General features: G+C 46.1%; 2 protein-coding genes across 4 annotated transcripts; one reads left to right on the top strand and one right to left on the bottom strand.

Moving 5' to 3' along the window:
* The first annotated feature begins 633 nt into the window (after positions 1 to 633).
* Positions 634 to 7,098, top strand: LOC123062074 (probable lipid-A-disaccharide synthase, mitochondrial). Of its 3 annotated transcripts, XM_044485409.1 has the most exons (10): positions 634 to 847; positions 1,165 to 1,199; positions 1,937 to 1,974; positions 2,157 to 2,256; positions 2,337 to 2,442; positions 2,552 to 2,802; positions 3,381 to 3,459; positions 5,110 to 5,348; positions 6,029 to 6,255; positions 6,455 to 7,098. In XM_044485409.1, the coding sequence occupies exons 1-10, from the start codon at positions 712 to 714 to the stop codon at positions 6,660 to 6,662; spliced, it is 1,419 nt and encodes a 472-aa protein (XP_044341344.1). In that variant the 5' UTR covers positions 634 to 711; the 3' UTR covers positions 6,663 to 7,098. The 3 variants fall into 3 exon arrangements, with proteins under 3 accessions (XP_044341344.1, XP_044341341.1, XP_044341343.1); XM_044485406.1 differs by lacking the exons at positions 1,165 to 1,199; positions 1,937 to 1,974 and having other exon boundaries at positions 634 to 938; XM_044485408.1 differs by lacking the exons at positions 1,165 to 1,199; positions 1,937 to 1,974 and having other exon boundaries at positions 663 to 847.
* Positions 7,099 to 7,466: 368 nt separating this feature from the next.
* LOC123058573 (pathogenesis-related genes transcriptional activator PTI5-like) lies at positions 7,467 to 8,486 on the bottom strand. The gene has a single exon (XM_044481281.1). The coding sequence runs from the start codon at positions 8,305 to 8,307 to the stop codon at positions 7,747 to 7,749; it is 561 nt and encodes a 186-aa protein (XP_044337216.1). The 5' UTR covers positions 8,308 to 8,486; the 3' UTR covers positions 7,467 to 7,746.
* Positions 8,487 to 10,790: the final 2,304 nt, after the last annotated feature.

Here is a 10,790-nt window from a genome sequence, read left to right as displayed (position 1 = left end):
CTACCGACGCCACCGCCTATCTGTCTCATCTTCCAAGGTCTTAGGGCCATGAAGGCGTAGTGGATCTCGACAAAGGTTGGCAGAAGGGCTCCTACTCCGTTTTTAGATGCTTTATTGAATTTTTTTAAGGTTTGTTTCTGCTTAGAAAGACGAGCCTGTGGAGGCTCCCTGAAGATGAAATAAGATTCTTCCCGCCTAGCCCCTATTCTTACAGTGTGTCTAGCGTCGTCGAAGGGCGTGTGTAGGTGTGTCTCCGACAGACCTTCACATTATTTGGTCGGTGTTGTATGTGGTGGACCAGCTGGGATCCAATCTTTGTTCATATGTGTTTATGTGTTACAGATTGGATTTTTCTAATCCACGCTCATTTTCATCATCGACGATTGTTGTTCTAGTGCATTGGTTCTTTAGAACCTTAACACGACGATTTTTTGATTGTCTATTATAAAAGTTTGTTCGATTCAGGTAAAAAAAAGTGCACCTTCGGTTCAATGTTGTGTTCGTAGTCGTCGCTAAGTGGTCTACGAGTCTGAATGTAATTTGCGTTATTTTTTGGCGTTGTTTCGTACTGACGTTTGATGCATAGATCGAAAATCCAAACAAATAAGCTCCTCGTTTTTTTTTTCAACTCGTTTTTTCTAACCTTTCCTAACCCTTTCTGCCCTCCCCGGTTTTCCCTCCCGTCGGCGCCGCTCTGCTCCGCTGTGGCTGATGCTGTCACGATGGATCCCTGCCGCCGGGCGCCAGCGAGGGCTGCTGGCCAGGTTGGGCTCACGCGCTTATTCCTGCAGGAGGGTGTTCGACGCAGCGGTTCGGGACGGCGAACTTCGGGTGTTCGTTGTCGCCGGTGAGGTCTCCGGCGATTCGCTCGCTTCGCGCCTCATGGCGTCCCTCAGGAAGCTCTCCCCTGTTCCCGTTCGTTTTGCTGGCGTTGGCGGGTGTGGTTTAACCCCTGTTCCTACATTTTTGGTTCAGTTATCTGTGCTATTAAAGTATTTTTCAGTCTCAGTTTGAGCATTTTTTTCTGATGAAACGCCCCAGTTTGAACATTTGATAAATACTAGCTCTGAAACCACCTAACTTCATGCACTTTAAGCTTTATATTTGCCTTTTGATGTCAATGTTTTTTTCCCAATGAATGTTCATTTGTCCATACTCTTATAGATCTTCATTACACAGAAATGCTTCATGCAGTCAAGGTATTTTGGACTTGAAGGAGACTTGGAGGGGGGGGGGGGGTAGTTCTGGATTGCTTATTTGTTCCGTTCCGGAAGTGTTTACATGTTCAGATTATGTACTGTACATAGGACTAGGCTCCATTTGTAGTTCTTGCACGCTTAAACATCAAATTTGTGGGCATGGAGAGGGAAATGTGTTCCAGTGGATATTTTGTTCGGTGTCCAATTTTTAGTCAAGTGACAGAATGAAGGAAATTTTTATTTGTTAATTCTTGTTATGCTAGTTTGTGATTCTCTTCTAGGCAGTAGGTTCATCAGGTTCTTAAAGAAACAAGGACGAGTTCCTTCACTTTCTGGATTCAAGTCAGTCTTCAGTATTGGAGATGATGTAGAGAAACAGAAAGAAAATTGAAAAGACAACAGTTCTCTTGATACATTGTTTCCTTCTCTTCCATAGGGGAGCGTGAATAAGGAAGATTGGATGTGAATACAGGAAACATAACATTAGGGTTGCTTTATTTATTACTACCTCTGTAACTTAATATAAGACGTTTTTTGACTCTACGACAGTGTAAAAACCCGTCTTATATTTTTTACGGAGGGAGTATTATGTTTTTTATCTTCACCAGAAGAAAACAAAATGGAGGGTCAACTGCCATGTCGTGGAGTTGTCAGTCATCACCGTCATACAGTTATGATTGATCTCCTTGATGTATGCCCATACTATCTGCTCAAATGCCATTGGTTGATGTTTGCAGTCAGGAATTCCTTTGTGTTCCCTCTGTTTGGATGCAAAGTGAGTTCATTTTCATGTGTGTGCTCAACATATCCATGCATTAATTAGTTCAGCATTGTTGTAGCGTCATTTTACTTTCCATATGCACGCTTTGATCCAAGTCCAGTTCAAGCTGGATTGCATCATGTTGCAACTTTGATCTTTCATTTTTTTACTCACTAAACAGAATTTTCTCAATGCAGGGAATTAATGTGCAAGGAAGGGTTGCAATCACTTTTTCCCATGGAAGAAATTGCCATAATGGGTTTGTGGGAACTGCTGCCACACATATATAACGTCAAGGTGCATCTCTGGTGTGTCTTGTGCTTTGCTTTCTGTTTGTGTTCACTTGATTGTTGGTTATACTCGTTTTTATGTTGCAGAGAAAGATCAAGGATACTTTAGATGCTGCTATATTATTTCGGCCTCATGCTGTAGTTACTGTTGATTCAAAGGGGTTTTCGTTTCGCCTATTGCAGCAATTAAAATGTAAGGCTTTAAGTGGAATCATTTTTACCATACCACAATTTCATTCAAATACCTAAATTTACATTTATTTTTTCATGAGCAAAGATGGTAAGATTTTTCTTTTGTCTAGGTAGGTACAACCAAAAAGTTGATCGCCCTCTACATGTCCATTATGTTGCACCATCATTCTGGGCCTGGAAAGGTGGTGAAAGCAGGCTCTCAAAGTTGCATAATTTTGTGGATCATATGTTATGTATCCTTCCTTTTGAGGACGAAATTTGCAGGTTACATGGGTTGCCTGCTACATATGTGGGCCATCCCTTATTGGATGATGCTGCTGTCTTAAATGTGGCAGGGACTTCGCTTCAACATAAAAATGTGGTAGGGAATTGTGCGGCTTCATTAGTATCTGTTGCATAATGACCTTCTCCTTTGTTAACCATAGAATTATAGTCAAGGCAAGATCTCATCAAAAAATTGAAGTTCATTGGCTGTTGTCATTGATGGATAATAAGGCCTATCTCCTTTGTTGAGAAAGGTGGCTCATATCCATTAGGACATGGAATGTGCATCTAAAGATTCCTATACTATTCCTGCCTAAACCTGGGTGTGGCCATAGAAATCCAAGGAGCTAAATCTCATCCAAAGCTAGGTAGAAGCAAGGGTTAGGGACTAGATTAAGAAATGGATCTGAGGATCATGATCCTAAAAGGTTCAAGTGGGTTGTGAGAGAGCGGCATTCCCTTGTTTTCTTCTGAGATTGTGCAATGCTAAGAATAATGTTGACATGGAATGTTGTCTTCTCTTCTAGAAGTGACTAATCGATTTCAAACTGAATTGCTGATATCATGTAATTGAATTGTTAAGACTAGTACTTTTGAATTTTGTATATCTGTTTGATATCTGGGACCACCAACTTTACTCACAATATAGTTGTTTATGTCTATCAAATTTCATAGGACTCAGAATTATCTCCTGACATGTCCACGCGTCAACGAAGTGGTGAAGCTTTTAGACTGGAGCATGGGTTGTCTCCAGGTAATTAAATGTGTCATTCTTTGTGCCTTCTTGAATTCTTCTTGTGCACAAATACTAGATTGTTATGCCAATTATTATATCCCTTTTTGTGTTTTTCCTTCTTATATATATCAGATTGGTGAATTGTAATGTGTTGACTTTGTAATTGATGCATTTTATGAATTATCATCAAGGAAATATACAAACATGTAAGATAGGAAAATTCAGTTGCCAATAACTACTGGGAGGGCATGCTGTTTCATCTAGGTTTTAGAAACTAATACTACTGTTTTCCGAAAACTAACATGACGGTTGATGTATGCTAATGGTGCAACTTCAGATCTACAGATCGCTGTGGCAGTTTATTAACTTCCATTCAAATGTAGGCATGCTCGCACACTATCAATCCTTAAGGCTCAGTTTGTGATTGCTGAACTGTGATGTGCTTAACTTATTTTATAATCTGCTGGGAAAGATAGCCACATAAACAGGAAAAAGTTGTTACCGAAATTGTAAAGTAGACAAAAGCTGGTTGAAGAAACTATTATCATAATTGGCAGCAATGACAAACGCAACCTGAGTACCAACTGCCAGATGATTCATTACATAGTCAAATCTGTTTTACATGAGATGCAAAGGAGATGGCCAAATATTTTAGCACCTGCTTTTTCTTGTGATTTCATTTATCTTAATTTTAACTGCAAATATCAATCTGGTGAAACAAGGAACATAGCTAAAGCTGAAAAAGAACTATATAGAACTAGCCAACTGGGCCTCTTTAATTCGTAGGATTCTCAAAATGCGGGAATAGGAAAACATAGGAATAGAGTGTCATGTCCTCTTGTATCCTACGGGATTGAGAGAAGTGTTTGATAGCACAGGAAAAACAATGGAATTCTACAAAGAGCTTTGAGTGGATAGAAAGTTTCCTTCAAAATGTAGTACAGATGAATCCTATGGAAAAAATCCTAAGGATTCCAATCCTACGAATCAAATGACCATCATAGGAAAAATTCTGAAGGATTCAAATCCTTTAAAATTCCTATGAAATTCCTTTGTATCAAAGGAGCCCTAGGAGACAAATCAGACACTTGTATGGTCTACTATACCATCCATATATTATTAACATGATACACATTTATTTTTTGTTTTACACAATGGTAAAGCTGCTGCCTTTGTGACCATGAGGTCACGGGTTCAAGTCCTGGAAACAGCCTCTTGCAGAAATGTAAGGAAAGGCTGCGTACTAAAGACCCAAAGTGGTTGGACCCTTCCCTGGACCCTGCGCAAGCAGGAGCTACATGCACCGGGCTGCCCTTTTTTACACAATGCAAGGCCATCAAAAATTTCTGTCTGAATCATTAAATTTTTCTCGCCTAGAGTGCCGAGTAGCTAGAGTGCGCGTGTTGTTTGATCTTAATCCCGGTACTTGCTACCCAAGTCTAGTAATTGTTTGCTTCTCCTCTTAATGAAAAAGAGGACAAACACTTGCTTGCACGTTCTCTAGGAAACATTTCTTGCCTTATCATATGCATCAGTAACAATTCATAGCAAGACATCATATCTGGATTTTGTGTTCTGGCATGATGCTAGTTTATTGACCGGTCTATAAATGATTGTTGTGTTATAAAAAGCATGTCTGTTTTCTAATGATAAATACTCCTTTGATAGATGCCACAATCTTAACCATGCTGCCTGGAAGCAGGATGCAGGAAGTAGCTCGTATGCTCCCAATCTTCTTTCGGACTGTGCAACATTTAAGTCACACTTTAAATGATCTGTCACTAGTCATCCCAGTTGCTCCACATCGGGATGTGAGGACCTATGTTGAAAATGTAGTTCGATCAGTGCCGTTTCCAGTGGTACTGATACCTGGGGGTTCACTAGAAAAAAGATATGGTGCATTCAATGTAAGGTCACTTCTTTTTCTAGTTAATGGCTTTATTTCTCTACCACCAAATTCACTCTTTGGATATTGCCATTTTCGAATGTTGATATTTTCACTCATTTGATGGATGTGAAGACTGTAGCACCATACCTTGCTAGCACACATATCATGTATTGCTGTTTGTTCCAAAAGGATTCATGTTACTACTGTCCCTTTACAGCTGTGCTGTGGCTATAACCCCAGACTATGATTGGTTAAGTTAGCATTAGCATTTTCATCTCATCTTATATAGGATCAAAATCTCTATGAAGAAAAATCTAGAGCACTGTTGATTACTGTAGCCACTGGATTGTCCCACGGACCCACACATTATATTCCAGCCATGATTTTATTCTTTTTTTCCCTAGGAAACGATTGTCTAATTATATTAAGAATTTAAGATACAGTGCTGTCTGTCAACAGTTATATTAGTTATACACAAATAGTGATTCTCTAAGTGTTCACTCTTTGTTTTTGAGACAGCATTTATTCCTTGGTTGGTAATGTTAAGGCTCCTCTGTTCAAACCAACCATTCCTTTGGTAGCGAAGTGTACTAACCCAATAGGGCTAGATTTGAAATTTATTATACTTGATTGATTGTTAGTATGTGAAACTTATCGCGGCCAGAGTCTACTTTCCTAATATTCCTTTTTTTTTGGCAGGCTAGTAAAGCAGCATTATGTACTTCCGGAACAGCTGTCATGGAACTAATGCTAGCAAAGCTACCCTGTGTGGTGGCCTACCAAGCTCATTTCCTTACTGAGTGCTTCATCCACCTGAGAAAAAAGATAAACTTTATTTCTCTACCAAACATCCTTTTGGACTCTCCCATTGTGCCTGAGATCCTTTTTCGAGCGTGCACAGATAAAAATCTAGCTGCAAAACTAAGGTAATTTTCCTTCTTCTAATCTACACCTTATATTTCCGTAAGTACAAAGGTAGCTTCTAGTTATGTGAAACGACATTCTCAATTAAGCATCAACATAATTGTGCTATATATTCATTTTAACCTGTTGGGAATATTCCATCTGCATTTCTAACTGTGGATTGGACCTCATCATACGTCTATCTTATTTTGATTGGTCCAGCGAGGTTATCTTCAACGATGAAGTTCGTCAGCTGCAAGTTGGATCAGCTGAGCGAATGCTCCAGGTTCTCTACGAACCAATCAAGCGACGAGGCAATTTGTTTGCCGAGGAGTCGGGGGACTTGGGCTTGTCATCAGACGTCTACTCTCCCGGCACGATTGCAGCATTGACGGTGCTTTATATGGACAAAAATCGGCACCGGAATTGAGTGGGCTCTCTCAGTGGTGGATGAATGTTTCATCAGCTAGAGCGCCAGGGCAGTTGCTATTGGTAGGGGACTGTATTGGCTGCAACTGATGATTGATCGTTGGAGGAGCAAAGCAAATGGTTAGGTAAACTTTTTCGGTGTGGACTGATGTAGAGTTCGTGTCGTGTCAGCATCACAATATCGTTGTAGAAATTTCGAACGCATGTGCTCTGGTGGGTCAAATTGCGGGCCTTAGTCATAGAGAAATCCGGACTTCCTTTTTTTCTTTCCCTTTTTTCTTTTTTGCGGGTAAAATCCGGACTTCCGGAGTTATGTTTGGCAGAAACATCTCTTCCATGCGTGGATTTTTGTGGAGGGTACAGGGAGCATATGAGCTGGGGAACAAGTAACTTGAAGATATTTATATCCTGAAATCTGGCCGTTTGCTAATTTGATTCGTGCTGCTGTGCTTTTTAAGGCGGTTTTGTGATTATAAAGTGTATCAGATGATCAAATACAGTAACTCTGGCCATAGAGGATCATGGGCCAATGACGGAAGCACTGGTGCAGCCGTAGCCGGTGATCATGTCACGGCTGAGCTCATGTACGCTGCGGGCCATGGGGCCGCGAATCTTCAATGGAAAATATTTCGGAGTGGCATTTTTAGTTTTGGTCCCCAAGTTGCCATCGTCATCTATGAACACCAATTTGGTGGCTTTGTAGCCGATTTTTGTCTGCCAAGTGGGCGTGAGTGCATTTCATCGGTCACTAAACGAGTTCATGCAAGGAACTTTCAGGAGTGCAATGTTTGTCGACGGAATCTGTCGTCTCATTACCGGTTCACACAGTTCTCCAGATTTCGTCTTACACTTCGTAAAAATTTCAGATGAGGCTAGTAGTACTACTGTACAATTGATGATTGATATCTGTTGATAACCGTAGAGAGATCACCAAAATAGCACCCACGAAATGCAAATTGGTTCACCACAGACTACTACACCACGCATGAATGAACGGTTACAGAATCGGAATTCGGCCTAAACTAAGAAGCTGACAACACACAGCTAAGAGAGAGGAACAATCGGCGAGAGAACGCACGTAGCATTCACCTTGCCCCATCGGCGCCCCCGCGGCGCGCCCCGTCCGCCCCCACGGCCGGCGGGAAGTTGAGCAGCGCCTTGGCGCCGCGCAGGCGGAACGCGGCGCGGTCGTAGGCGACGGCCGCCTCCTCGGCCGTGCCGAAGGTGCCGAGCCACAGGCGCGTGCCGGGCCGCGACGGGTCCCGGATCTCCGCCGCGTACTTGCCCCACGGCCGCCGCCTCACCCCGCGGTAGTGCGGCCGCTCCGCGGCCCTCCCGGCCGCGCATGCCCCGCCGCCCTCGCTCGCGTCGGGGCTAGAGGCGGCAATGGCCCTCGCCGTCTTCGTCGGGGGAGAGGAGGAGGAGGGCGAGGCGGCGGCCACGGCGGAGGCCTCGCGGAGGACGTCGAGGAGGATCATGTCGAGGGAGTCGTTCTCGTTGAGCGGGAGGTAGGCGGCTGCACCGCCCAGCGAGAGGGACGTGTCCATGCCCATGCCCATGCCCATGCCCATGGCCGCGCCCACCCGCGCAGGCGGAGCGCGCGCGCCGGGCGCGGCGAGGTGGTCGGCGCCGAGCGAGAGAGGCATGTCTGCGCGCGTGCGGGGCGTGGGGGTTTAGCTTGCTGCGCACACCCCGAGAGAGGTATATGTTGCTATTTACAGCAGCCCGGAGAAGGCGTCTCTGGCAAGACACTGGTTTCCTGGGGGAGCATTGACGAGGTGGAGACCGCGTGGGCACTCTGTGCGCCGCAGGCGTCACGATTCTTGGGGAGGAAGGCAAGGTGGAGGAGGACAAAGAGAAACAAGGGAGTGTGGCGGACCCGTCGTGGGATTTGTCAAGCGACGAGCGTAGATCCCGTGACATAGATCGCCGTGGGAGTGCCACGCCATGGGACGGACGAGCAGCCAGGGGCCCCGGCGGGAAGAGTCGAAGTGTTGTTCTCGAAGGGACGGACAGGCAGGACAAAGGTTCCGGACTGGCTGAGGCCAACTCCACCGCGCGACCTATCCGGATGCGTCCGTTTAGGGTAGAACAGACGAATAGCGCGGTCCAATGTGCGGCTCCAAACGGACAAATATCCGGTTTTCGTCCGTTTTTGACCCATCCCTGGTCCAAACTTGTGCCGAGTTTGGGGTGAAGCAGACATCACGCGGACGGGCTCGCCGTACGCCCTTGTCCTCCCGTGGCCCGCCTGTCAGGGACACTACCAGCCCCTTCGCTTCCAACGCCTCCACCCCCTCTCCCCGCCCCGCCCCCCGCTGGCGCTGCCGCTATTCTCCGGAAGCCTCCTCACTGAGCAGGCCACGACCGTCCATACCAAACCACGTCTCGACATGGCCGCCAACACGACCGCGCTTTCGCCGTAGTTTTGGCCATCGACCAGAGGAGGTTTGGCCGTCGCCGTCGTAGCCAATGGCAGAGGGGATACGGCCGCCGGTGACGTACCACTGCGGCCGCGGCAGCTTTCGACTAGAGCTCCAGAGCGGCCAGTAGTCGGCCGCCAACCACCCCTGCTGCGTCAAGGTGATCATCGCGGCCTCTTTGCCCCCACGACCGCAAGGTTTTCGACACTTTGCCCACAAAGATATGGATAGTGAAGATGAGTTTTTATTCCACCACTTCATTTGTTCATCGGACGATTCGTCGTTGGATGATGAAGATCTTGTGGTGGCTGCACTGGTCGTTCACGACCACATTCAACGGTAGCTTCGTCGGTGCAGGGGGTCACTCCATGGCCGTGCTCCCAACCTGAACCGCAGCAGGGAGAGGGGCCACACCCTGCTCTATGCCGATTACTTTGCCAACACCCCGCTCTTCAAGCCGGGTAAAATTCTGTCACCGTTTTCGAATGGCAAGGCATGTGTTCAATCGTATCCGAGAGGGAGTGGTTGCTCATGACCCATACTTCGAGTGCAAGACGGATGCCCTTGGCAAGCTTGGATTCTCCTCTTACCAGAAATGCACTATCGGTGTCAAAACCAACGGATCTCGGGTAGGGGGTCCCGAACTGTGCGTCTAAGGCGGATGGTAACAGGAGGCAGGGAACACGATGTTTTACCCAGGTTTGGGCCCTCTTGATGGAGGTAAAACCCTACGTCCTGCTTGATTTATTCTTGATGATATGAGTATTACAAGAGTTGATCTACCATGGGATCGGAGAGGCTAAACCCTAGAAGCTAGCCTATGGTATGATTGTATGTTGTCCTACTGACTAAAACCCTCCGGTTTATATAGACACCAGAGGGGGCTAGGGTTACACAAGGTCGGTTACAAAGGAGGAGATATACATATCCGTATTGCCTAGCTTGCCTTCCACGCCAAGTAGAGTCCCATCCGGACACGAGACGAAGTCTTCAATCTTGTATCTTCATAGTCTAACAGTCCGGCCAAAGGATATAGTCCGGCTATCCGAATACCCCCTAATCTAGGACTCCCTCAGTAGCCCCCGAACCAGGCTTCAATGACGATGAGTCCGACGCGTAGTGTTGTCTTCGGCATTGCAAGGCGGGTTCCTCTCCATCTTTCGAATGTTTGTAAAGCAGTGCCCGGTCCCATAAATGTTTGGACCTCTTGGCTTCTGTACCCAATAAGGGCTTTCTCCCACGCGTCGAATGAATATGAGGCGCCAGGGTGTTTTTACATTCGCCCCCTAGCCAGATAAATAAATTGTCTATTAAAGGGATGGGGATCCTTAGATCCGATCCATACCATCCTCCCCCAGCGAGAATCCATCAGAGCGCGTCCCGGAAAGATCCATTCCAGCATGGCCGATCTTCGCAGCTCCTCCTCCCGCCCCCGAAGCCCCAAGCCCGGTGATTGGGAGAGGTGTTCAGTCCCACACAGTCGTTTAGTCGAACTGTAGACTAAGAGATTTCTCCCTCCGGCGTATATGGTGCCCGTTTGAGCCGGGCTTGCCACCTACAATGGCGGGGAGCAAGCGGAGAGCTTTCCCTGTCCCTCTATGGGGGAACGGGTCTGCCTTGTTCCCTATTTATTAAGAGGACTCGGATTTCCAATTCACCTGTTCCTCCGCGGGCTCCTGGAGTTCTACGGCCTCCAATTACACAAT

Source organism: Triticum aestivum, chromosome 3A (genome assembly GCF_018294505.1).
Source record: "Triticum aestivum cultivar Chinese Spring chromosome 3A, IWGSC CS RefSeq v2.1, whole genome shotgun sequence".
Classification (NCBI taxonomy): domain Eukaryota; kingdom Viridiplantae; phylum Streptophyta; class Magnoliopsida; order Poales; family Poaceae; genus Triticum; species Triticum aestivum.
This window is presented reverse-complemented; position numbering and strand designations above follow the sequence as displayed.